At 34.9% G+C, this 27999-nt stretch overlaps 3 protein-coding genes and 1 long non-coding RNA gene across 6 annotated transcripts; 3 read left to right on the top strand and 1 right to left on the bottom strand.

The window, feature by feature from the left end:
* The first annotated feature begins 273 nt into the window (after window positions 1–273).
* Window positions 274–4976, top strand: LOC130433094 (uncharacterized). Of its 2 annotated transcripts, XM_056762792.1 has the most exons (6): window positions 274–375; window positions 1383–1499; window positions 2048–2199; window positions 2284–2422; window positions 3087–3194; window positions 3470–4976. In XM_056762792.1, exons 3-6 carry the CDS (start codon window positions 2054–2056, stop codon window positions 4187–4189), a joined length of 1113 nt encoding a protein of 370 aa, XP_056618770.1. In that variant the 5' UTR covers window positions 274–375; window positions 1383–1499; window positions 2048–2053; the 3' UTR covers window positions 4190–4976. The 2 variants fall into 2 exon arrangements, with proteins under 2 accessions (XP_056618770.1, XP_056618769.1); XM_056762791.1 differs by lacking the exons at window positions 274–375; window positions 1383–1499 and having other exon boundaries at window positions 2021–2199.
* LOC130433096 (uncharacterized) lies at window positions 2034–5981 on the bottom strand. 2 transcript variants are annotated; one of them, XR_008908530.1, is made up of 4 exons: window positions 5917–5977; window positions 5107–5159; window positions 2249–3232; window positions 2034–2173 (listed from the first exon to the last, which is right to left on the bottom strand). It is a non-coding gene; the product is annotated as an uncharacterized LOC130433096 (long non-coding RNA). The 2 variants fall into 2 exon arrangements; XR_008908531.1 differs by lacking the exon at window positions 5107–5159 and having other exon boundaries at window positions 5917–5981.
* Window positions 5982–7642: 1661 nt separating this feature from the next.
* LOC130433224 (uncharacterized) lies at window positions 7643–10948 on the top strand. Its single transcript, XM_056762987.1, has 5 exons — window positions 7643–7789; window positions 8046–8221; window positions 8305–8443; window positions 9198–9305; window positions 9500–10948. The coding sequence occupies exons 2-5, from the start codon at window positions 8076–8078 to the stop codon at window positions 10340–10342; spliced, it is 1236 nt and encodes a 411-aa protein (XP_056618965.1). The 5' UTR covers window positions 7643–7789; window positions 8046–8075; the 3' UTR covers window positions 10343–10948.
* Window positions 10949–13638: 2690 nt separating this feature from the next.
* LOC130433338 (chromosomal serine/threonine-protein kinase JIL-1-like) lies at window positions 13639–22781 on the top strand. The gene is made up of 12 exons (XM_056763162.1): window positions 13639–13702; window positions 13904–14078; window positions 14162–14300; window positions 14600–14707; window positions 14856–15226; window positions 16880–16916; window positions 17164–17371; window positions 19838–19909; window positions 20113–20287; window positions 20372–20510; window positions 21615–21722; window positions 21887–22781. Exons 2-12 carry the CDS (start codon window positions 13933–13935, stop codon window positions 22739–22741), a joined length of 2358 nt encoding a protein of 785 aa, XP_056619140.1. The 5' UTR covers window positions 13639–13702; window positions 13904–13932; the 3' UTR covers window positions 22742–22781.
* The last annotated feature ends 5218 nt before the right edge of the window (window positions 22782–27999 follow it).

Genomic DNA, 27999 nt, shown 5'->3' with positions numbered 1-27999 from the left:
CAATAAACAAACAAACAAACGCATATAATCCAACACAATCGCATATTATGCCTTACGTTACTGTTTATGTAAAATCGGCTTACTATACATTTCTCTTGTGGACATATAAATAGAGACAGAGCTCACGAGCTCATTTTGTGCGATATTGCGCATGCGTCACATCTTTCCTCAGGAATGAAATGGGCAGAAATGAAATTCATTTTTTGTGGTGATTTACTTACCCTCATGCCGTTTCAATATGACTTTCAAACATGGATCAAATGAAAATCTTGAACTCTATCTGTCATTTAAATCTGCCGCTTTCATAACGAACGCCAGCACGTGTTTGTTTACAGCGCAGTGAACGCGCACTGTAATGCGCACGTGGGTTGCCATGTAGGTCTGTTTTGATCTTAATATGTACATGTACTTAATATGTATATATACAGTTAAGTATATATAGTAATAGACATGCAGTATCGTTTAGATACAAAGCATGCATAAGAGTATAACAATTGAAGCTTAAACCTGAAAGCAACGTGTTCCACTGTATATTCATACAATAAAGGTTCACACTGTATGGGCTACTATTAAAATGTATTGTACATGACTTTTCAAAAGCAAAAAAAACATTTTTATCAATATTGCTCCACACTTATTAAAAAACGTTTATGTGCGTATACAAATATACCATTTAGTACAACAGTGCCATCTGTTGGTTGTTCTATATTGTGCAACGTAAACGCACAAAGATAACGTTAGCTTGTGTGGTCAAATCAGATTGTATCCTACCTTAAAAGTGAATTGTAACCCAGGTATTTTATAATATAATAGACAGTAAAATGATATAGCCTACCATAATATATAATAGTTCTCTCGTGCTTTTGATATTTCCTTTCTTCTCTTGGCTGAACAGTCTTTGTAAATTGTGTATTATGGCAGTGCTTATGTTATTCTGGAAGCATAATTGTAGATGAAAGCATCAGTTAAATTATTAAATGTAAGTAAACATAGCATAATGTACTGAAAAAGCCACAAGCAAAATTCCCATTAACTTTGGACTGAGGGTTAGATTAATAACAAGGATTCAGAATGTTCATTAATGTTGTGTTCATGCTTGACACCTATACAAAACATCTGTCTTGTTCCGGCTTAGTCCGTGTAAATATAAGTTCATACCACAGAGTGTACTATACTTTATCTTTTACTGAGTTACTGATTTGAATAAATCAGGACTTTTCCAGCAAACTTTCATTAAGCGTCTCAAGCAAAGTAGTACTTTAGTAAATTTATTTAAGTGCAACCATGGACATTAATAACTTTTCTCAAATCTAGGTCTCAGAGATTTCCTCTTTCTGTCAAACAGTAACACTTTTGTGTATTTTTGCTTGTGTCACTGACAGATGTGCTCTATTGAAATGCAGAGGTGTGGTCACGCATGAAGTCATTAAGCAGGAAATAAAGTTTCTGATTTCTCGAAGGACATTCAGCCTTATCATTCAAGTAACTTACTTATACAGGTAAGAGCATTTAACTTTTTGTCAGACTGACATTTGTGTAGTTTTATGTTGTTATAACGGTCAGTGTTTACATATTTCATGGCAGTAATCTTAACATAGATGACAACTGCTACAATTTATAGAAGAACCACATCTTTCGCCAGTCAGGCATTTGTTATGAATGCTTGTCATGATTTACAGAGGATATGGGCGGAAACATAATAAAACTTATTTTTAGTGGGGAGATGGGTAGGATTCTATCTAGGCTATAATGAATGTGTCTTGAACAATATGATTATAGACGACTTGATTTTATTGAGTGTAAGAAAGAATTATGGTTTCTTTGGCAATCCAGATCCAGTTTGACAACATTTTTTCCAACAGCATGTAGAGACTTAACAGAGAGGTTTTGCCAAAGGTGTTACTGCTCCATTCATATCCTAAAAGAACATGTGTTAGACTTCAACAAAACTCACAAACTTTGTAATCTAAAAATTAAAAGATCATAATAACACATTTTGTCATCCACATAGCTAAATGTTATGTTCTGGGTTGGGATTTTTTTTCAGCATAGAATGGCGTACTGTACACAAACACTGGCTAAGGGCTGCTTTGGGAAAATATATAAGGAGAAGTTTGGAGACTCATGGGCTGCTTTGAAGAGAGTTCCTGTAGGTCTCATCAACAGAATAGAGCTGGAAAGAGAATGCAGAGTATATCAGTATGTACAGATTTAAAAAACATATTTATTGTTATGACCTTTATCTTACTGAATTCAGTATAACACCAGATGTTTTAACCCTAGTAATGCTCGGCATCCTAATGTGGTGAAGCTTCTTGGTGACCCTTGGATAAAAGACTCGAAGTGGAACATTCCTTTAGAATTTATCTTCGGGGAAGATCTTGAGACGACCATCTTTAAAACACAAATCTCCAAAATACAGGTAATTGTGTGTCTGACACAGTCCCATGGAATGTCTCAACAACAACAACAAAAAAACGTTTTGTAATTAATCTCCGGTTTATTATTAGTGTGCACTACACCCTTACAAAAAATAATTTTTTTCACGTGTGCTTTTAGTATTCCTTTAAAAAAAAAAAGTATACTTTCAGTCTATTTTTATGTACCTCCCAGAAAACACTTGTTGTTCTTGACTTATTTAGACTATATACTGTATATTTGGCCTTATATTTACATTGTTCATTTAGCATATTCTAGTTGTGTTAAAAATAGTTATACAGTAAACTATCAGAAATATGTGTAGTTGCAGTACAAACAAAAAAGATAGATGTGCACTAGTGTACTCAAAGTTTACTACTGTTACTCTTAAAATATGCTTGAAAAAAACATACATTCAGTCCCAAGCAGTATTGAAGTGGTACACTTGAAAGAATTAACTTCATTTGTGTTGCTCTGTCGGTTGCCATGTTCCTTATCCCATTCCAGCTGTTTTAAGATGCAAAGGTGTTATTTACGTTTGGGTCTTGTGACCTAGACCAGTAAGAACTATTCCTGTAGCATAATTAAATAAGAATTATTTCTGTCTATTTTTGCATTTGTGGATATTCAACAAATTCAACAAAACCATATTGTTTGTGTATTTTCAGTTGACTCCAGCAGTGAGAGCCACAATCATCACAGGGATGTGTGAAGGTTTACTTTATCTACACAGTAAAGACATCGTCCACCAAGACCTCAAACCAGACAACATCATGGTGAGCCAGACTGTGTATTAGATGTTTCCCTGGATTTCCTGAGAAGAAATAAATAAGAAATGTTGGCACACAATAACAGTAATACTGTAACTTGACAATGAAATCAGTAAAATGATTGGTAGATAATATTATCCTGGGGATTTTTGGATGAGAAATGATTTAGTTCATGTTGAAATGACATACTGTATGAAACAATTTATTAACTAAACATACCCAATTTGAAATGTAGATTATTTTGAGTCACCATGACAACTTGCTGCTCCCCTTTATTTTAGGTTGAGCATCAAACCTATCGTGCTGTGATCATTGATTTGGGACTGGCAAAGTTCTCTAAAAATGGACTGAGCTCTGCAGCAAACATGGGCAATGAAGCGTACTCTGCTCCAGAGATCCTGCAGATGAGGGGAGTTCGTGACAAGCGTTCAGATGTTTGGGCTATGGGTAAAGTCATTGCTGAACTCTGTGCCCGAATCAGGTTACCCACCCAATCCGTGTCTCCCAGCAAAATTCAAGAAACTTTAAAAGATCTTCCGTACTGTATGCCAGTGTCCCGTATGGTGGGGAACAATCCATTTTACAGAGCTTCTATGTCTGAAGTCATTTTAGACATCAGGAGAGCTGCTTCAGGTTCACAAACGGATATCAAACCAAGAGACGTCTCCGTAACACAGGCAAATGAAATAAGAGGAAATCAAAGGTGGGGTTTGCAAGCAGCCGCGCCACCAAGGATGGAGGTCAGGAAATCTCCTGTGTTATACTATCGAACGGATCAACCACAACAGAGGGAAATGGGAAAGGCAGTAGTCCCGTTAAAAGGAGCGGGTTTGAACAATCAGATGTCTTTAATGTCATTTCCATGCCCCCTTCCAGAGACTGGCAAAGTGACTCAGGAACGTTACATTGAGGAGAAAGGAGCTATGGAATATAAAGAGATAGTCACAAAGGGAGGAAGAATCATTAAGTATGAGAAAGTGCAAATATCCAAAAGCTCTTAACTGTCACAGGAACTGAATGTCATTTCCGTATGAGTGTCGGCTTGTATATAAAAAAGGGATTGTGTTGTTTTTGTAAGGCAGCTGGAAAAGTGCCAAGAACTGAGTTTGTTTGTGGAGCTGGGTCACAAAACAGTAGAAGCCCATTCTTTGTCAGATCCTGAGGAATGATATCCTGCCCTCCCCTCAGGCGTCGTTGATGCCCAGGAACTGAACCCCCTCTTCTTATCACAACTCTCCCCTTCATCTCTTCAGGCCCTGATCTCTAGAAAAGTGCTAACGCATTTCATTCTATGTATATCGATTATTGTCTTGTTAGTAAGATTTGATCATCATGCTTGGTATTGTTTTAAAGGTCAAGGTGCGATGGGTAAAATGGTCTGGTTCCTTCAAACCTATCAAAGAGTGTATTAGAACTTTTTGACTTTAGGACATAACCTGACCTTCTCTAAGAGGTGTGACTTTCTCAGGGAATCTTGTTTACAGGTAGATTGTTCAGATAGATCCCATTCACAAGAAAACAAACAAGCTAGGTTTCTCACCGACCATTGAATTCTTTGTTACATCTGGGTCTATAAGGTGCATTGGACTTAGTGAAGCATCTGTAACCAGAACGTCCCACACTGCAACTGTGTGTCTCGATTTTGCAAGGTATGCATTTATTTAATTATTGTACTTGTTTATACTCTTTGTTTAAATTCAACTTTGAATTTGCTTTGTATGTGCATTGGTTTTAATTGATGTTGTACCTGCCTGGCATAATAAATTGTTATTGTTGATTTATTAAGAATCCTTCTGGTACATGTATCAGATTTTCCACCTATCACCTGCCTTGGCAAGTTGCATGATTGTGACTAAAATAACTATTGTAATGTTTCTGAGCAAGCATGGGGCGGCCAGACTTGATGATATTAGTTTACCTGGCAACTTCTGACTAAGATCAGACTGAGAGTTTTGTGATCGTCACCACGTCCTAAACGAAAGGATAACTGAGTATGAGATTTACAGATACAATTAACTATGAACAAAGATAAAATGTCATATAACTTATTTTACATTATATTAAAATTGGGGTCAGATCTGTCTTAGCCACAGAGTCATGTAAATTAAACCAACTTGTAACAATTCTGTTTTTAAATAACTTCATGTAGAAGCGCTGAGGAGAAGCAGAACACAAGATCTCTTCACCCACGCCTCTGATTCTGTCGTTAGGCCAGTGGGTGGTCTTTTACATTTCCTTCCTACTGTGAACATTGTTTGGATGTGCACTATTTTTGTATGTATTTAGTAAAGATAGTTTGTATTGCCCCCCCCAAAAAAATATTACAATTATGATGTAGACAGTGAAACAATACAATTCTTCTTCATGTCTCATATGCAGTCAACATCCCTTCGAGTACAAAAATCTTCTTAACATGCCCAAATATTCAAATTTTAAGTATTTAATCAGATATGTGTTAACTTTTTTAATGTCAGCCTGTTCTTAATAGATATTTACCAAAATCATGGAATCTTAGATTCTGCAGGACTACAGAAACCCAAACAGTAAACTGATGGTTTAAATTCAGTTGTCACTATAAATGGCAAAATGTCTACAAGTCTAAATCCATGAATGACTGGAAATATTTTTTATTATTGGTTGTTTCTATGATTTCTTTTTTAGGCCTATATTCCAATTAAAGAGCATTAATTAAAGTAAAACATTAATGGAGAATAAATGTATAGCCTACCTTTTACCCATCGGTGGTGGCTAAGCATTTGAAGCCTCCAAGTGAGAATGGTTGAAACATTTGTGAGTATTCTAACTTCCCTTTCTTTTACGAAGGCGTAGCTATAGAAGAAAAAGAGAAAAAAACAGTCTGGGCGGGCCCTTGTTGACAGTCCGCCCCTGCCAGAATTATAACCAACTCTATACGTGTCAGAAAATTAAAAAGACTCTTTATGATCAACTGCATGCCAGTGTCCAGGATGGTGGACACAGGAAAATTAAATGAGATTTGTACGTACCGGATGGATCTAATACTACTTTAAGGGAATAAAAGCAATTCAAATATAATATATGATTATATAATATAAACATCGCTGTTGGCCAGTATGCCTAAACGTTTTGTGGTAACACACATACATTTTAAATTATATACACCATGTTAATATACTTGCATGCATACAAAAAGACTTTTATGAGTAGAATAATGTCAGGTGAATGACATTCCAATTGCAATTCTGTCGAAGTTCATTTTAACTTCTGTAGGTGGAAATTCCATGTAAATCTGACGAAAGCCCATTATCTTTCAGGTTTGAAACTTTCCATATCTGTCAACCAGCAACATATTTGTTTCTTGCTTAAGGCATGTGGAGACGTTATACTGAAAAAATAGGCCTACTTTTGAAAGGGTGCGGTTTTAGGTCAGCAAAAAAAACATTTCCAGTTTCTGGTTGATTTTAGCACCCTGTGTATCATCAACTCGTTTATAAAGGTAAACGCTTGTAGGTGAAAAGTCAGACAAGCTTAATCAATACATGAAAGTATTAGTGCACATACAAGTACATTACATGCCGCTCTCCTGCTTTTAACAAGTGGTTTATGTCCTTAGGGCAACATCAGGTTGACCCTGGGACAACATTTAAATCAACCAATCAGATTTAGTTTAGTCTTACAACAAGGAATGAGTTGCTTCTAGACCATTGTTTAAAATTATAATTTTTCTCAGATTTTAGGATGGTTAGGGTTGGGGATTAGTGTGGGTTTAGGTTCTATTTATAAAAAATTTGCCCTTAGGTCAACAAGACTAGTTGCCCTGAGGACATCATCCACTTGGCAAAATATGTCGAGCCATTAAATGCAGGTGTTTACAAACACAATGTATTTTCCACAACAAGAATTTGAAATAATTCGCTTTTTAGTTAAATTTAATTCTAACTGAATATTTATATTAAAAAAATGATTTTACGCGTTATCCGACAGCCAAAATAAACATTTTGTGATAATAATAATGAAAAAACATCAACAATAAAAAATAATAAAAAGTCTATGGGGTTAATTTAAATAAGTGGTATCGGTGGCGACTATCACCCAAATAAATAATATCATCCATCCCATCAAAAAATCGGAAATGTGAAAAAGGCAAATGACGTCACATGCAATGTCCTATATTTCCACACACACGGAAAAGGAGCCTAAATGTTTCCATACGTTTTTTACACCCGGTAGTAGTCTAGCAAATAAATCCTTAAAAATGGTAGTGAAAAAAATCCATGTGAAAAATAATGAATAATTGTGGAAAACCAGCAAGGACATTTTTACGCCCTTTCCAAAGTTAACCATGGTTTTTGCTTTTAATTTAAAATAGGATCAGTCTATTTTAAAATTGATTTAGGCTACTTATATTTACTCATATTTTCTTTATTTACTTATATTATTTAACATGGTCGTGTTTTGTGTGTGTTTAGGTCTCATGTGTAAGAATGCGTCTCTGATCATTTGTCACAGTTTTAGTTTTCGTTGCTCACTGTGGGTGGATCTTACTTGCCGACCTCAGAATAGATCCACGTAGCCCTAGGTTTACTTTCACAAGTTCAGGTGCTCGACTATCATACACAGTGGTAAGTAGTCCTAAATATAAAATAACTTAATTAAAACCTTTGCTTTATGATATGTTTTATAACAACACAATACCGTCTTATATGTTTTCATTTAGGAAAATAATTTCGAACAATCTTTCGTGCAATCTCTCGACTTTTTTAAATGTGGAAAATATTTAATGAATGGAAAAAATATACGCTTTTGAAACCGTATTGTGTTTTAATTTTTTATGTGAACTAACAAACAAACAAACGATTTTACTGAATTTTCTGACAGCGAGAAAGTTATCTGTCACAGCACCTCTAGATGGCGTACTCCACACAAACACTTGCTGAAGGCTGCTTTGGGAAAGTCTATAAAGAGAAGTATAATGATACATGGGCTGCTCTGAAGAGAGTTCCTGTTGGTCTCATCAACCAATATGAGCTGGAAAGAGAATGCAAAGTATATCAGTACGTATGAATAATAACATTTATTTATTGTTATGACTTTTATCTCGCTGAACTCAATGCATAACCACATAACATAACAACAGAAATGCTCGGCACCCTAACGTGGTGAACCTTCTTGGTAAGCCTTGGATCAAAGACGCTAAGTGGAACATTCCTTTGGAATTCATCTTTGGGGAAGATCTTGAGACGACCATCTTTAAAACACAAAGCTCCAAAATACAGGTAAGAACAGTTCGCCAAAAAAATGTGTTACATTTCAAGTCTAAGTCTATGAAATGTTCTACTATGTAATGCACTGTATGAGACACAATTGCAAATTGAAGTTGCTATGTACTTCAAATTCACTGGTTCCCATATGTCTTGCAAAAGTTTAAAGATCGGGTAACACACTCAATTTCTGCCAAACTCATATAAATCTTGAGCAATTATTGCATAAGTTGTATCTTCGAAGAGTTTGATCGAATTTACAAAAGAGAGATAAAGCTGTACGATTATTTCCAGTAAACACGAGGCAGGCAGTGGGACAGATCTACAGCAAGAGCACACAACAGCACAAGCACACAACTATGCACGTGTGCGCAGATTGTGAATTGTGAACAAAAAACAGACATATGACTTATCAATAACAAGTTTAGGTGCTGGGGGGGTGTATCGAGCACAGAAATTATATGTCATACAATCAACTTGTTTTTAAACAAGTTGACCATGTTAAGCGTGAGAAGCCTGCATTTTCAACAATGTAAAGAAGTCAGAATGCATGACATAGCATGTTAGCTCCACTTGAAATATGCGGAACTGAGACAGATGAGACAATTTTGCATGAACCTATCTTTTAAAACACTTATACAGAAAAAAAATAACATTCTTGGTCTCTGTCTGTTTTAGACTACAGAACATGCAGAAACTAGCCTTTAGTTGTATTTTATGGTGGATTTGCAATGCAGAAAAATTCTAATAATTGTTTGTGTATTTTCAGTTGACTCCAGCAGTGAGAGGCACTATCATCACTGGGATGTGTGATGGTTTGCATTATCTGCACAGTAAAGACATCGTCCACCAAGACCTCAAACCAGACAACATCATGGTGAGCTAAGGAGAGATCAAATGAGAATCAAATTCCTAGATCCAATAGCATTTCAATTATTATTTTTTTCATTGAAGAAGAAAACATTCTATACTGTACATCACAATAACAGACATAGAGAAAGACGTTCATTCAGCAAAGATCCATTTTTACAGTGAACAAAAAACATGCCTTGTTTTCTCACACTGATTTAGGTTGAGCATCAAACCTATCGTGCTGTGATCATTGATTTGGGACTGGCAAAGTTCTCTAAAAATGGACTGAGCTCTGCAGCAAACTTGGGCAATGAAGCGTACTCTGCTCCAGAGATCCTGCGGACGAGGGGAGTTCGTGACAAGCGTTCAGATGTTTGGGCTATGGGTAAAGTCATTGCTGAACTCTGTGCCCGAATCAGGTTACCCACCCAATCCGTGTCTGCCGACAAAATTCAAGAAACCCTTAAAGATCATCCGTACCGTATTCCAGTGTCCAAGATGGTGGAGACCAATCCATCTGACAGAGTTTCAATGGCTGGAGTCATTTTAGACATCAGGAGAGCTGCTTCAGGTTCAAAATCAGACATCAAACCAAGAGACGTCACCGTAACACAGGCAAATGAAATAAGAGGAAATCCAAGGGGGGGTTCGCCAGCACCTGTGCTACCAAGGATGGAGGTCAGGAAATCTCCTGTGGTAAATTACAGAGTTTCTATCGACAAACCAAGAGACTTCACTGTAACACAGGGAAATGAAATAAGAGAAAGTCAGAGACGGAGTCCACAACCACAACGACCTATACCTAAATTATCATTGCTAAATTATCGGCAAAATCCCCCACAACAGAGAGAAATGGGAAAGGCAGTGGCCCCAATAAGAGGAACAGGTTTGAACAATGACATGTCTTTGATGTCATTTCCTTGCCCCCTTCCACAGACTGGCAAAGTGACTCAGGAACTCTACAATGATAGAGGAGAAATGGAATATAAAGAGATCGTCACAAAGGAAGGGAAAATCACTAAATATGAGAAAGTGCAAATAAGCAAAACATTTTTTAAATAAACGTATTTTCCTGGAAACGGCCCAGAAGAAAATGTTAGTGCTCAGAGGTTGCTCTTTCGTAGTTCTCACTTGTGTTTCATTACAAAAAGAAGCAATACAAATTGAAAGAAATGAGATGCATTGTGTATGGAGATGTATAATGAATGTAGATTGTAGGTAAAATAATCTGGATTTGGGTCAATTTGATGAGAAATGCTCGAATTATGTTGACTTTTGATACACTTGACAAATCTGAGCTACGTTTGAGACATTGTTGTCATCTGTTCTGAAACTCGAATCGAGACTGAAATCGTGAGATTATTTTTTTTTATTATGTGAAATATCGCAGACACTGAAAAAATTGCTTTCCTCATCGATCATTATCTATATGATTAAAATGATTGTGAGTTTCCTTCTTGATGTAATTTTTTTATCAATGTAATGTGTTTTTCTTTTTTGTCATTAAAAAAGCTTTTTAAAAATATTTAGTGCATCCACACATATTATAAACTTAACAACCAGTTGTACTTACAAATAAGACTTTTTGCGTTTTCTTTATTTGTCCCAAGCAAACAGTTAATAAATATTAATTTGAATTTAAAGCAATAAATGGATAACTCTGTTGGCCACAGTTTGTCTTCTAAAAGTTTTATCATAAAATACACTTCTCATGTGATGTACAGTACAGTATCTGTCATTTCTTTTCATATTCATCTCTGTTATCATGCTACCCGCAGCTGCATGTTTTTATGCATTTGTCACGGGTTCAGTTTTTGGTTGGACAGAAATGAAAATGATCTAATGGTGAACCTGCTAGTTGGCCAACATTTTTTAACAGCTTTCAATCAGCGCTATGGAAGCTTTCTTTTTTACTCACAGCTGAAGCACAGACTTTTGCCTGGTTTTTCATTTGCAATGTCCATTTGGCAGACACTTTTATCCAAAGTGACTTACAAACGAGAGAGTCTTAACCATGTTGTCCTGGAGAAATGGGAATGGGATGTGAAGTGAAGTGAGATCAGGAGGGGTGTGATCACATGAGACATGATGTGAGATCAGATGTGCTGCTGGATTCTCAAACATTTCCAGGAGCTGGATTGCATCGGCTGGAAGGTCCGCAGAGCATTGCAGTAAACCTGCCTTGGACAATTATTTATTGTTGTTAAAACAATGTTTGAACAACGTGTGTATGAACAAAACAATTTTGAGTACTTTGTAGAGAGGATCAATCTTCAGCTAACCATGAGTTCATCTAGAGTATCATAGACGTAGTTCAATAACACAACACAACAACAATTCATCGCGATTTAGGGGCCAAGCACCACTAAGCTCAAAAGGGGTTTGCGTTCAGATTTGAGCAAGTAACCCCACACAGAGCTCCATGAGAGTGGTGTGATCAGTCGCCATTCCAATTATCAAGAGTAAGGTGTTGAAAAATATGCATTTAAAAGTTAAAAAGAAATGAAATATCATTCGTGAAGAAGAAATCAACATTTACAAAACAAATTGAATTTGAAATTGTCTGTCATGAAGAATAAGCAACCTTTTAACAGTGAAGAAATCCATTTTTAATGATTAAAACTCAGAAAATTCTAAAAATGTTTTGATGTCTAATGACACGATGGTACTTTCACACATTATTTATTTTCTATTCTTAAGTTTTAGTTGCTATTTTTTCAACCTTTCATTGTTCATATTTAACCTTTAAAAACATATTGATTTTTATTGATTTTTGTGGGGAACTATTCTTCTCTGAGATTAACCACACCAACAATATTCAAGATATGTATTTTTTATATTTATACCTGTACCTATCATGTACAACATACTCCAATACCTTGAAATGATAATAAGAAAAAGGACAAACATCAGTAATAAGTAGAGTTATTTAAATAATGTGATATTTCTAATAAATAAGATACATTGTTTTCATAGCTTGTTTTTTGGTGTCATCAGCATTGAAACCTACAAAATACAGAGGAGATGAAAGTTCCTTGTTTGTGAAATATTGCTGTTCCTCAGGTTAGGCAGAGATCAGATAATGGAAAAGCTGGGTCAAATGAACCGTTTAGTTTCGCTCTTAGACTAAGAAGGAAGTTTAAATTCAGCAGAGCATTAATGTGTAATCTGAATTTGGTGAGACTACAGTGTGTAACATTTAAGTTATTAATTACCATTTTTGTAATGACGCTTTTCGAATTTACAGTCACTTTGTAGACGGTCCCTTCGGACTAGTCCATGTGGCCTGCTCAGATAGAGACAAATTTATATTCTCGTTTTGAGGAAGACTAGGTTGTTGATCATTGTCTAAGGAATTGTTAAAGTTTTGGGAGATAACGCGAAAGCTTTGAAAGCTTCCCTCTCATATGTTCCCACCACCATGTCCCTAAAAGGGCTCCGTACTGTAAGGGCTCCGAACATTTACAAAATATCTTCATTGAACATTATCTTTACTTAAAATCCTAATGATTTTTTGCATGGATGAAAAATCGATAATTTTGACCCAAACAACATATCGTTTGCTATTGCTTTAAATGTAGACCTAACTCTGCTGTGGCTGATTTAGTGGTCCATTGTCACATATAACTAATATAATAGGCTATTATACTAATATGGTTACCCTGCTTGCCATTGTGTGCCTTCTAAAAGCTTTATGGTTACAGAAACATCTTCGGTCATGTCTTTTTCCATGTGAATTATTTTTTGTTATATGACAAATAATAACATCTCTATGAGTTTATAGGTAATTCTCTGGGCAGAGATTCCATGTTAGTCTTCCAATAGCATGAGTCAAGTCTACATGCATAGCTGAATAATAGGCCTAACCCACGAATGTTATTTATCTAAACAATATAGTTTTCCAGTCACTTTGTAAGATTATAATTATGCATTATGATTATAATTTACAGATTAATAAAGAAAATAAATTGTAATTGAAACATTTAAATGCACAGAACATGCATTTTGCACTATAATGTGGTCTAGGTTTGTGGTTCAATGTTGGGGTCTATGTGTATAAGTGTGGTGCATTTTAGTGAAAGTGCATGCAAAAAATTTGTTATTAGACCAATATTTGGGTCTAATAATATTTGGGTCTAATAATATAATTAAATAATATAACAAGGTAAAATTAAATCCTTTTAAAGACCAGTTTGCAAGGGTTTATTTCCGTATTCTTTCTTATTGAGAAGTTGCATTAAACTTTTACTTGGTTCAATAAAAACTTTTAAAAAAAATAACATTCCAGATCTGACTTCCAAGGAATATCAGTCAGCACATAGAGGGAGGATCTTTCTATTCTTCAGAATTAAATAGATGTCTGAACTCCAGTTCACTTTCACAGCTTCTGAAGAGGTGCACGAAGATAAGACATAGACAGTGGTAAGGAAATATAAAACATTTATATGTTTGGCTTACCTAAAATCGTAGTTTCATTACATCTGTTATAAAACACAGTGTCACTTATGATAAAAAAATATTTAAAATAACATCAGTCTTGCTTAAAATATATGCTTTGTGAATGAACGCTATTTTTTTTTAAATTCAACTGAAAATTAATTGTACCTAATTTTCTGTTGACAGCTGACAGCTATCCCTCACATTACCACTAGATGGCGTACTCCACACAAACACTTGCTGAAGGCTGCTTTGGGAAAATATATAAGGAGAAATATAATGATACATGGGCTGCTCTGAAGAGAGTTCCTGTAGGTCTCATCAACAAAGATGAGCTGGAAAGAGAATGCAAAGTATATGGGTATGAATGAATAATAACATTTCTTTATTGTCATGACTTTTATCTTACTGAACTCATTATACCACTGGATGTTTTATGCCTAGTAATGCTCCACACCCTAACGTGGTGAACCTTCTTGGTGACCCTTGGATCAAAGACGCAAAGTGGAACATTCCTTTAGAATTCATCTTTGGGGAAGATCTTGAGACGACCATCTTTAAATCACAAAGCTCCAAAATACAGGTAATTGTGTATGACAATAACTATGGCACATTCTGAAATTATGAGTTGTTTAAGCATTTCAGAACCATGTGGTTTGTGTGAGTGTGAGACACGGATACCGTTTGAAGATTGTGATGATCATAAAAGTTTAAACTTGAATCTTACTGTATTTGACCCCGTTTACGTCAAACAATGTTTGGAACCACGTATGCTACACAAACAAGACAGTTAGGCCGAAATAAAATAGAGAGTCTTGGCAGTTTTATATTTGTGGTGATGAAATGCAAGAAAATTCTAATATAATGTTTGTGTATTTTCAGTTGACTCCAGCAGTGAGAGCCACAATCATCACTGGGATGTGTGAAGGTTTGCTTCATCTGCACAGTAAAGACATAGTCCACCAAGACCTCAAACCAGACAACATCATTGTGAGCCAGACTGAATATGATTAAAAAAAAAAGAATACTGTATGTCCATATTTATTGCTGTACTGTTCCATGTTTTTTTTAGGGATCAACTTTGTCTCCTTGATTTATAAGGATAGTAATAAATACAATTTTTGTTTCTCTCATTTAGGTTGAACATCAAACCCATCGTGCTGTGATCATTGATTTGGGACTGGCAAAGTTCTCTAAAAATGGACTGAGCTCTGCAGCAAACATGGGCAATGAAGCGTACTCTGCTCCAGAGATCCTGCGGACGAGGGGAGTTCGTGACAAGCGTTCAGATGTTTGGGCTATGGGTAAAGTCATTGCTGAACTCTGTGCCCGAATCAGGTTACCCACCCAATCCTTGTCTGCCGACAAAATTCAAGAAACCCTTAAAGATCATCCGTACCGTATTCCAGTGTCCAAGATGGTGGAGACCAAACCATCTGACAGAGCTTCTATGGATGGAGTCTTTTTAGACATCAAGAGAGCTGCTTCAGCTTCAAAAAACCTCCTGTGGTAAATTATCGGAAGAATCCACCACAACTGAGAAATATGGAAAAGGCTGCAGTCTCATTTCAAGGAGCAGGTTTCAGGAGTAAGATGTCTCGGTCCCTTTCACCATTCTCTTTTACCATTCCCGACCACGGAAAATTGATTCACCAACACTACACTGAGGATGAAGGATCTGTGCAACATAAAGAGATCATCAGAAGTGGAGGGAAGATCACTAAATAGGAGAGTTTAGAAATATTCTTTCAAACGCTCTTAAAAAAAGAAAAATCCTGGAAACAAAAACGTTTAAAATGTTAAAATTGATTCGAATTGGTGACTGTCTTTTTGTTGTAATATTGTTTTAATATATTAGTGTAAATTTTCCTTTTTATTATTAGAACTAAAATGGTAACCCTGTTGGTAACAGTGTGTCTTCTTAAAGCTTTACGCTACTACACACAGCCTCTGTTCTTGTCATTACAGTTAGATACTGTTTATTTTAATATAAATACTTACTCATGAATAAATATAATTGGTATTACATAAACATTAAATAGGAAGACATTTTTTTCAATAAAATCTGATCAAATCTGAAAAGTATGAGCATTTCCAGGAATGTATAATAATAGTCTGTTAATTATAAATTGTATGTGTCAAAATTTGCTGTAAAGTCAAAATGTCATTACAATCTTGTTGCATTACTGTATTTATGTTCAACGTCAGGTTAAGCAAATAAATAGACCTTAGACTAATTTCTTTACATTTGTCTGAAAACAAATAATAAATGTACAAACACTAAATGTAAAAAAAGTGCAGCTTTAATGTAGCTTATGTCCCATTCACTCACAATTAATTCAAATATAAAATCAAATCAATGAAATCGAACCAAACTCATTTACTGTCACTCAACTGCATCAGTAGATGACAACTGTTTACTATAGGTACAATGGGTGCAGACCAGCATTTGTAAAATCACTTTATTTAGCTTCGATTGCAAATACAAACTCAACATTTTTATAACTGAAGCTGTTTAAAATGAACATTAAAACCTTAATAAGATGACTATTTAAGCTACGTGAATAATGTGTTTCTAAGAACTTTAATGAACTTGGTGTTCATATATAGAAGACAAGACACAGAGGAAGAAGACACAGACAAGCGTTCATGACAAGTGTTTGACTGCCCTACAGTATCCAGATTGATCATAAATGCATATCAGACACATAAAACAACATTAATCTAAGCATTTTTATGTAAATTATAAAAAATAACTAACTAATACAATAAAACATGATAACATAATAAAAGCATGACTTTTGAAAATCTGCTTTTGCAAATGAACTCTTATAAATACTAGTGTCAGTGTAAATAAGCATACAGCATACATTACAAATAACACAGATTTAGACAGAGACAATATCATATTTTTAACTGAGAACCCTCTGTTTTTATTTTTTAATAAAATCTTGATTTACATTGTTTTATGTTCTCAAATGTTGATATAAATTATCAGTATTTTTACATCTTGAGTGATTGAATTCATCTCTGACCATGTTGATTCTTTCAGTTTCTGTTTTCCGTTCCGGTCAAAATTCACACTGACTGGATAGATCTTCCTGTAACTCAGACTTAAATACCTGTAGATGGAAATCTCTGAACTCTTGTTTATTTTCACAGCATTGAAGCAGTGCTGAAAGATCAGTCTGAGACAGAGGTACGGAGCACTTTTTACTACTGTTTAAACTTCCAGTTTCTTTCTAAAATCAAATAGGAAAGATTGTTCCTCACATTTCCAAACATTTGAAAGTAAAAAATAATACATATCTGAAAAAGTTTAATATTTGATTTATGACACTTCAGAATATTATAGTTATTATTTATGTAATAGAAGCTAACTATTTAAAGTATTGTACATATTTCACTTTATTTTTACTCATTATTTTAATTGTATTACTCTTTAGGTGAATGCAGAAGTTAATCCTTTCCAGTGGACCATGGTGCTTCATGAGAAGTGTGTAATGACTCACTATAGCAAAAATATCGAGGACAACATTCAAACATCTAAAATCACTGTCAGTGTCAGTAACCCTACACAGAGCTCCATGAATGCTCGAGAAAGTCACCCACAGAATGGTGTGATCCATCGCCAATCCAAAGATCAAGTGGAAGGTGTTCAAATATATGCACTTAAAGTTATAAGGAATCAAAATATTATTTGTGAAGAAGAAATCAACATTTACAAAACAAATTAAATTTGAAATTGTCTGTCAACATGAAGAATAACCAACCTTTTAACAGTGAAGAAATCCACTTTAAATTAAGTGATTAAAACTTTCACACATTATTTATTTTCTATTCTTAAGTTTTAGTTGCTATTCAACCTTTCATTATTTATTTTTAACCTCTAAAAATATATTGATTTTTAATTGATTTTTGTGGGTAACTTTTCATCTGTGAGATCATCCACCCCAATACCTTGAAATGATAATAAAAAAAAGAAAAATGGACAAACATCAGTTATAAGTAGTGTGATAAGTAGTTTAAATGTTGAAGACACCAAAAAACAAGTTATGAAAACAATGTATCTTACTTTATTACAAATATCAGAAAAAGACGAAAAACCAAAAAGACGATTTACGCTATACTGATATTTGTAATAAAGTAAGATGCATTGTTTTCATAACATGTTTTTGGTGTCTTCAACATTTAAGCCTACAAAAAACAGAGGAGATGAAAGTTCCTTGTTTGTGAAATATTGCTGTTTTTCAGGTTAGGCAGAGATCAGATAATGGAAAAGCTGGGTCAAATGAACCGTTTAGTTTCACTCTTAGACTAAGAAGGAAGTCGTAACCTTAATATGAAAAATAATATTGTTATTGCTGTTATATGCTTAAAATAATTGGATTAGATTAAACTCTGTAATCACTTAGATTAAAATTTCTAATTACAAAACATTTAAAATAATCTCACACATCCACAATCTATCCTCATATTATGGCTTTTTCTATTTTCTATTATATGCTAATGTTTTAAAAACATTTACAGTTTCTACACAATTTGTGTTTTTAGGTGCTTGAGATATAAACTTCAAATGACCAACCTTCAAGCTTTTTCTAATTGTCATCTTATTAATATGTTTTATAATTTTGTGTTGCATTAAATATGCGTTATATCGAACTATTAACCTCCCACAACCACTGCACCAATGCAGGTAGCTTAATTCTGGTAAACACCATAGCCCTACTTCTTCTGAAACATAAACATTAAACACTAAAAGTGTCCCTATTAAATAAAACACAAAAAGAAAATTTTATTTACAACTATTTGATCATCTGGAATCTGAGGGTGCAAAAAATCTAAATATTGAGAAACTTGGCTTTGAAGTTGTCCATCAGAGGCGGCGTGGGGAGGTTTGTTTTAATGCTCTCTATTGGCTTACCGCTGTAATGGTGTTGTGGAGAGCAAATGAAGCCGAAAGCAGAAATTCTAACCTTTATAAAGATACCCTGAAGTTTTAATATACGTAGGGTAGGTAATTAACAAAATATCTCATAGAATATGATCTTAATTTAAAATCATAATGATTTTTGCCATTATAGAAAAATCTATTATTTTGACCCCTACAATATATTGGTGGCTATTGCTATAAATATAGCCGTGTTATGACTGGTTTACTGCCCATTGGTCACATATTACAAATTATAATAGGCTATTATAAATGGTAACCCTGCTGGTCATGGTATGGCTTCAAAAAGCTTTATGGTAACACACACATCTTCCGTCTTTGTCTTGTGAATTATGTAACAAATAATAACATTTCTGTAGAAGTTTAGTTAATTCTCTGGGCAGAGATTCCATGTAAGTCTGCAAATACCAAGTCAAGTCATGCGTAGCTAAGTAATTGGCCTAACCCAAGAAAGTTATTTATCTAAAAAATGTAGTTGTTCAGTTGCTTTGTGTGATAGCTTAAAAATCAAGTTTGAAAACGAAGGTCTCAAACTCTCCCTGTAACACACTTCTTATTGTTTTGGAAAGGCGTGGTTTTCTCCAATTTCAAGTTTAAAAATTCTAATCGAAGAATTTAACTTCAGACAATTTTCAGTACTCTTTCTTTTTCTACAGCAGATTGTATAAATAAGTAATAATAATTTACTCACTGTGACAGTAATAGAGCAGCCACAGTAAAAATAGGGAAATTAGGAATAATAACGTATAACAATAATAACTTACATGTTTATATGGCATTTAGAAAAAGCGTGTGATTTAAACATTTAAATGTACAGAACATGCAGCATAATCTGTGTATAATCTCTGTTTGTGGTTCACTGTCGAGGTTTGTTTGCATCAGTGTGGTGAATATTTAGCGATAGTCTGAAAAGTTATTAGACCAATATTTTGGTCTTGATGCAGAGTATTAGAAAATAATATAACAAGGTCAAATTAAAACCTTTTAAACCAGTTTGGAAAAGTTTATTTCCTTATTCTTCCTTATTGAGAAGTTGCATTAAGCTGCAGTTAAAAAACAGATTTGTATTTTTTTCATGTTCCAGTTCTGACTTCCAAGAAATATCATTGTCAACACACAGAGGGAGGATCTTTCTGTTCTTCCGACTTAAAAAGATGTGTGAACTCCAGTTGACTTTCACAGCTGTACATGTGAAAGTAAACTTGTGAAGAGGTGCTCGAACACCAACGACAACGACAGTGGTAAGGAAATATAAAACATTGGCTTACCTAAAATCGTAGTTTCATATCATCTGTTAAAATAACACAGCGTCAGTTTGGCTTAAAAGCATTTTCTTATTTTATTTGTCCTTAAAATAACATCTGTCTTGCTTTAAAATATTCTCTTTGTATTATTAAAATTTTGTTCAACTGACAATTAATTGTACCTTACTTTCTGTTGACAGCTGACAGCTATCGCTCACATTACCACTCGATGGCGTACTCCACACAAACACTTGCTGAAGGCTGCTTTGGGAAAGTCTATAAAGAGAAGTATGGGGATAAATGGGCTGCTTTGAAGAGAGTTCCTGTAGGTCTCATCAACAGACTAGACCTGGAAAGAGAATGCAAAGTATATGAGTATGTACAGATTTAAAAAACATATTTATTGTTATGACCTTTATCTTACTGAATTCACTTTAACACCGGATGTTTTAACCCTAGTAATGCTCGGCATCCTAATGTGGTGAAGCTTCTTGGTGACCCTTGTATAAAAGACTCGAAGTGGAACATTCCTTTAGAATTTATCTTCGGGGAAGATCTTGAGACGACCATCTTTAAATCACAAAGCTCCAAAATACAGGTAATTGTACTGTATATGACAAGAACTATGGCACATTCGGAAAATATTTGTTGCTGAAGCCTTTCAGAACCATGTGGTTTGTGTGAGTGTGAGACAGTGATACCGTTTGAAGGTGTGCAGCGTTGCATGTTCGACTCGAACCTTGACAGATGACCCTGAAAGAAAGATAAGGCAACACTTTCCGTGAAGCATGTACAGTGAGGACAATAAAGTATTTGATCCCCTGCTGATTTTGCAAGACTGCCTGCTTACAAAGAAATAAAGGGTCTATACAAAGATGGGTTATGTGCCTATATTGACCACAGATTAGTCCTGTCACTTTAAGTAAGTACTCCTAAATCAACTTTTTATGTATATAAAAGATGCCTGCAAACAGAATCTGTATCTTCCATTTCAACCTCTCCACCACCATTGTCAAGACCAAATAAGTATTAAAGGATGTCAGGGACAAGATTGTAGACCTACATATACCTTGAATAGGCTACAGACTGAAGCTTCGTGAGAAGCAGATAACTGTTGGTGCAATTATTTGGAAATAGAAGAAACACAAAATAACTATAAAATGCCCTTGTTCTGGAACTCCTTGCAAGATTTCTGTGAAGGAGTCTAAAACTCCAATTTGCTGAGTGACAGCCAAGAAACCTTAACGAATTACAGAGGAGTAAAATGTATCCTGACACTTGTTTAAACCTGGTGAGCAACTATCAGAAATGTTTTACCACACCATAAAAATTATAGACACTTCATTTCTTTGTGAGCAGGCAAATTTACAAAATCAGCAGGGGATCAAATACTTATTTCCCTCACTGTATGTATAATGCATTATAAAGAGTTATTAAAGGCTAAAATGCATTATAATTCTCCATAATGTGTGTTGTAATGCATTATATGTAGTTGAAAAGAAGTTTAACCAATTTAAAATGTGTAGTGTAACAATGAATTGCTATGTTTTATAATGTAACTGTAATAACAATGATTTATAAGACATAACAATGCATTCAAAGGTGCATTTCAATGTTTTAAAACTACTTTTATTATGCATTGTACATGCTTCAAGGAATGTGTTACTCAAGAATTTTTTTATAATTGTTTTTGTATTTTCAGTTGACTCCAGCAGTGAGAGCCACAATCATCACTGGGATGTGTGAAGGTTTGCTTCATCTGCACAGTAAAGACATCGTCCACCAAGACCTCAAACCAGACAACATAATGGTGAGCCAGACTGAATATGATATAAAAAAACAGAAGACTGTGTGTTCATATTTATTGCTGTACTGTTCCATGTTGTATTTAGGGATCAACTTTGTCTCCTTGATTTAGGAGGAGAAACCAAATTTGTAACAAGTACAATTTTTGTTTCTCTCACCTTGATTTAGGTTGAGCATCAAACCTATCGTGCTGTGATCATTGACTTGGGACTGGCAAAGTTCTCTAAAAATGGACTGAGCTCTGCAGTAAACTTGGGCAATGAAGCGTACTCTGCTCCAGAGATCCTGCGGACGAGGGGAGTTCGTGACAAGCGTTCAGATGTTTGGGCTATGGGTAAAGTCATTGCTGAACTCTGTGCCCGAATCAGGTTACCCACCCAATCCGTGTCTCCCAGCAAAATTCAAGAAACCCTTAAAGATCATCCGTACCGTATTCCAGTGTCCAGGATGGTGGAGACCAATCCATCTTCCAGAGCTTCTATGGCTGGAGTCATTTCAGACATCAGGAGAGCTGCTTCAGGTTCAAAAACAGACATCAAACCAAGAGACGTCACCGTAACACAGGCAAATGAAATAAGAGGAAATCAAAGGTGGGCTTTGCAAGCACCTGTGACATCAAGGATGGAGGTCGGGAAACCTTCTGTGGGAAATTACAGAGCTTCTATGGACAAACCAAAAGACTTCACTGTAACACAGGCAAATGAAATAAGTCAGAGAAGGAGTCCACAACCGCCAACACTTCAGACGGTGATCAGAAAACCTCCTGTGGTAAATTATCGGCAGGATCCACCACAAATGAGAGAAATGGAGAAGGCTGTAGTCTCATTTAATCGAGTGGATTTGAGCAGTCACATGTCTGGAATGTCCCTTTCACCATTCCCTTTCCCCATTCTAGACAGCGGAAAATTTATTCACCAAAGCTACACTGAGGAGGAAGGATCTGTGCAACATAAAGAGATCATCACAAGTGGAGGGAAGATCACTAAATATGAGAGTTACGAATATTCTTTCAAACATTCTTAAAAAAATTTTTTCTGTCAAATCTTATCAAATCTGAAGAGGATTTCCAGGAATGGACACTATAATAGTTTGTTAGTTATTAACTGTATGTGTCAAAATTTGCTGTAGTGTCAAAATGTCAACAAAATCTTGTTGGGTTACTGTATTTATGTTCAATGTCAGGTTAAGCAAAAAAAAGACATTAGACTAATTTCTTTACATTTGTCTGAATACATATAATAAATGGACACACAATGAATGCAAAAAAAGTGCAGCTTTAATGTAGCTTATGTCCCATTCACTCACAATTAATTCAAATATAAAATCAAATCAATTAAATCGAACCAAACTCATTTACTGTCACTCAACTGCATCAGTAGATGACAACTGTATACTTTGGGTACAATGGGTGCAGACCAGCATTTGTAAAATCACTTTATTTAGCTTCGATTGCAAATACAAACTCAACATTTTTATAACTGAAGCTGCTTAAAATTAACTGCTCAACTGCATCAGTAGATGAAAATGCAATGAACATACTTAGAAGCCACCACACAACACATGGCAGTAATGACATAGGAAACGGTTAACCTAATGCAATACTTTAATAATACAAAAAACATTTAGCTCTATGACCTTTAAATATTTAAGCCTATCAGTTAAAAATGTTCTTGACCAAGCATAAATAACTGAAACATTTAGGTCCAAGGGCAGGTGCCCCTCAAAGCATTCTGTGACAATTATTTTAAGTTTTGAACTTGGATATTTATGGATGTGCATTTTGTAGTTCAACAAGTTAAATCAACTAAGAATTTGTACCCAGCACGCATTGCAGCATAAGTGTAACTCTATCATTAAGTATAAAAACTTGGAAATAACTTACTCTTCCTTTGGTATACTAAGGAAGTGTTGTTGAAAGGAATAGTGCAACCAAAAATGAAAATTCCGTCATCATTCACCCGCTTGTCATTTCAAACCTGCATGACTTCCTTCCTTCTGCAGAACACAAAATAAAAGATTTTTAAAATTGTTGGTAACCAAACAACAGCATCCATTCTCATTAGTTTAGTGTTCATAGTCAATTGTTGGCTACCAACATAATTTCTTATTTTTTGTTCTGCAGAAGAAAGTAAGACATAGGCCTACATGTTTGAAATGACAAGAGGGTATAAATGACATTTTTGGGTGAACTATCATCACATACTGTTTCGGATTCACCAGCTCTCACACCACGCTCGCACCCTGCACACGAAGTCTCCCACGTTCTCCATGTCTGCTACATGCTACCATCCTCACCTGCACTCCGCCGGATTCACTGGTCTGCCGTCCACGATCTCCTTCAACACAAGGACAGTATTTACCAGTAAACCTCTCAGTTATTCATATAATCATTACTTACCTGTTGTTCTCCGGTGTGGTTGCCAATGAACTATCTTGAGATCTTACCTCTTGCTGTCTTAGTGATTGGGTGACAAATAAAACATATAATATAACAAAAAAAATTGTTTTATAACATGCTATAAAAACTATATATGATTACAAAAACAATTATTTTCTTTTGATTTTATCTTTAATTAGAAACACAATCACTCACACTTACTTTACTCTAAATATTTTAGTTTCTTCATATTTTTCATCCAAATAAATATATGAATTAGTCAATTTATTGTTGACTGTGAAATTGTAAATGGAATTATCTTTGTGTGGAACATAAAAAAAGAGCAAAGGCATGATCCAGACACCACGTGGTTTGTGAAGAATTGGGATCGACATTTACACAATAGAACACATTTAAAGTTGAGATTCATAAATTATAGTCATGATAAATTGAAAACCTAATATCACTAACACCTAAGCATACATAAAATCCCATTTTGAATGGTTTTTGTACCACTGGCTATACATTTGACTAGGCACTTCTCAAAAACTGTAAGCTTCGGTCATTATCATTGCTCCTTGTACATGTGTAGACATTTAACATTAAACAAATTATATGGTGTTGTTGAGCTTAAAAATTAATCAACAGCCACACCATATGCAAACATTTCCTTGACATCTTGTGCTTAAGTCAAGGAAAATCAGCAGATTTCTGTAAAATGAATTTCAGAATGATAAAACAGAGTTTACGAGCTAGTGCTACATTCAAAGCATCATCACGCAAACGGCTTAGGATTTAAAGAATGTTAGGCATGACATTACTCATGCAGTTCTGTAGAAGTTAATGCAGAATTCCGTGTAAGTCTGCCAATAGCTCTTCTTCAAATAATATTTACAAAAAAAAAGAGTGGTATAATGCTTGCCTACAGGACTATCACTGGATCTGCAGCAGCATACTTTCACACTCTTCTACACTCCTACACCCCATCAAGAACCCTGCATTCAGCAAACCAGCTGCGTCTTGTATTGCCTTCTCATTCTTGTCGTGTGTGATAATCTACTTACATCTAAGATTACTTTAGAGTAGTGTAATAAAAATATTTTTGCATTTTGCTCTTTCTGTACTCTTTTATGTTGTATATTTTGTACGTAATAGACACTAAGATGTCAAATTACTCTATTCTTGAATCCCAATTCGGGGTTTTAGTAACAGTGTTTTGAATTGATCTCACCAGTGTCCAATAAGACATGGTAGTGCAAGTGTTTCTGAGGGGTTGCGTTTCATGTTTTGGGAAAAGTTTGCATTTTCAGCAAGTTTGAATAGTTTTGAGAGCTTCAATTTGACCTGAAAATAAGATGTTGAGGGAATTGAGTGAGAAGTTATGGATTTGTGTTTAGAGTTTCGAGAAAAGGAGCCATAATTTCAAGAAATGTGTTTTAACAATCAAGAAAAACTGTAATAATCATGATTACAAAATCAAAGTCAATTATGTTTTTATTTTAATCTTGCAGCCTTCTCTAATAAGTTTCTATTTATATATCTATATATAGGAATAGAGTTTTAAAGTAACCCTCATAACCATTTTGTCGGGTATGGTACTGTAAGCCATACTCAAAATGTGTCCCCTCCATCCACAGTGATGGTAGTGAACACACTCACGTTACTGTATATATTTATATATAATGAATCCAGAATGACGATCTGTTACTTGTCCACACTCAAAACATTTTTTGTTGAATTTAATTAAAAAAGCTGCGTCAACAATATTAAGTAATTTGAACAAATAACACATTTGTTGTTTGAACAAACTAATTTAAGTAATGTTGACTAAACTTTTTGAGTAAATCCAAACCATTCCGATTGTACCGGTAAGTTAATTAAACTCAATATTTATCCTTCTCAATGGTACTTTTTGTTGTCATACATAAATCATATACGGACTTACTACATGTAAAACACAATGAGCAAATCAGATGAGAGGCATCTCAGTACTGGCATTAACACAATTAAAGCTCATTGAATGATGCAATAGACATCACGAGCACGCATAAACCTCTCACAGGCTATGTACAACTCTTCTAAATAATGGCAACCCTAAAACTAAAAAATACAACAAACTATTGTAAAGCTTAAAGATGAAGTATTTTTTCTTTACTGTAAAACACTTATTATAACAATTAATTTCGAAATTTACGGCCCAAATGCCGTCTTTAGCAAAGCATGCGGGGAACTGAAAATAGCCCTCAACTAGTCATGTTGAATTAACTTGTTTATATTAAGTAAACTCAACAATAGGTCCTATATTATAGGGTTTTGCGTTCTACTCAACAATGTTAAGTTGACCAGTCAAATACTTCTAAGTAGAGCTGACAGATCTAAATTTTTAGTATAAATAACATGGTTAACTTATGTAAATTCAGTTACTTACATTCTTTATGTACTGTGAAAAAGGATGGGTTAAGTAAAACTAATAGCACCGACAGTTCATTTTTTGAGTGCTGATGGCTAAAACATTCAGCAAAGGAACTTTGCAAAAGTCTACAAAGCAAATGGAAGGTGCCCAGCTATTTTGACCTTGTAGACTTTTAAGAAATTAAAAAAGAAAGAAATGTGTATTGGTGAGTATTTCTAGATACTTGTGTCCAAAATCGAAAATGTGAAACAAATGTAATATAACTAAATCCTTCAACAAGAGTGGTCGGTAAGTGGGTAGTTGTCACCGTTGTTTTATGTTTGTTTGTTTTTTTCCTCCCGTGGTTGATTTCATTATTAGTTAATTAGTCCCTCACCTGTTTTCACCTGTGTCTCATTTAGTACCGATGCGGCCGGCGCCCTCCAGGCCTCCCAAGCGGCCGGCCCTTCATGTCCAGTGTTCCCTGCACTGGCCTACAGGAAGCCGGCTCCCCCATCCCGACTTGGTGCTGTTTGGTTAAGAGGACGCGCCTTTTGGAGGGGGGGTACTGTCACAGTTGTTTTATGTTTGTTTTTGTTTTTCCTCCCGTGGTTGATTTCATTATTAGTTAATCATTAATTTCATTAATTAGTCCCTCACCTGTTTTCACCTGTGTCTCACTTAGTTCATCCCTTGCACCTGTTTAACCCTCGTTATATGTTGTATTAAAGTTCTCCCCTTGATTGTATTCCTTTTCTGCTATTGTATAAGTTATGGTGTGTTGTGTTCCCGGTTCCATGTTTCCCCTTTTGATTTTATATTAAAGCAATTTATTTTGATTTATCCTTTGGAGTATGCTCTTTCCTGCACAAACCCGTGACAGTAATGTGGTGAAGCTGTGGGAGCCCTGTAGAAGTAATATATCTGTAGTGGTTTCTGTCAGCAATGTACAGTACTGTTTTTGCTCTTGGTTTACTTAGTCACACTTGGGTTACAAAGTCAGTTACAAATAACATCAAAGTATACAGTATCTTAATCCACCAACATACCATATAAAATTATTTTAATGTAATCTGATTACTTTTGGATTCCTCACATATATAAATACAGTGAAATAAGAAATATTTAAAATCTATTTGTTTTTATTAAGGATTTGATCCAAAATCCAAAATATTTGATGCAAAATATTGAAGAAAATGGCTTGAACTTGTAACCTTTGATAAAGTGTTTTTGTAGCTGGAAGGCATAGTTAGCACTGTTCAACCATGTTGTGTGCATTTTCTATAATAATGGAAAAAAATAATTGATAGCGTGCATAAGTATGGTTATGTAGGCTGCTGTTCAGCCTGACAGAAGAACCATTAAATAAGACACAGTTATGCAAGAAAATATTTTGAGCGTATGAAATAAGACAATAATAGAGTGGCAAGTGAATGCACATACTTTTAGATCGAATCGAATGGTTTAAAGCCTCAACGAATAAGGTTGATGATTGTTTGAACCAAATCGACA

This window comes from Triplophysa dalaica, chromosome 12 (genome assembly GCF_015846415.1).
Source record: "Triplophysa dalaica isolate WHDGS20190420 chromosome 12, ASM1584641v1, whole genome shotgun sequence".
Classification (NCBI taxonomy): domain Eukaryota; kingdom Metazoa; phylum Chordata; class Actinopteri; order Cypriniformes; family Nemacheilidae; genus Triplophysa; species Triplophysa dalaica.
Note: the sequence above shows the minus strand (reverse complement) of the source record. Positions and strands in the feature narration are given on the sequence as shown.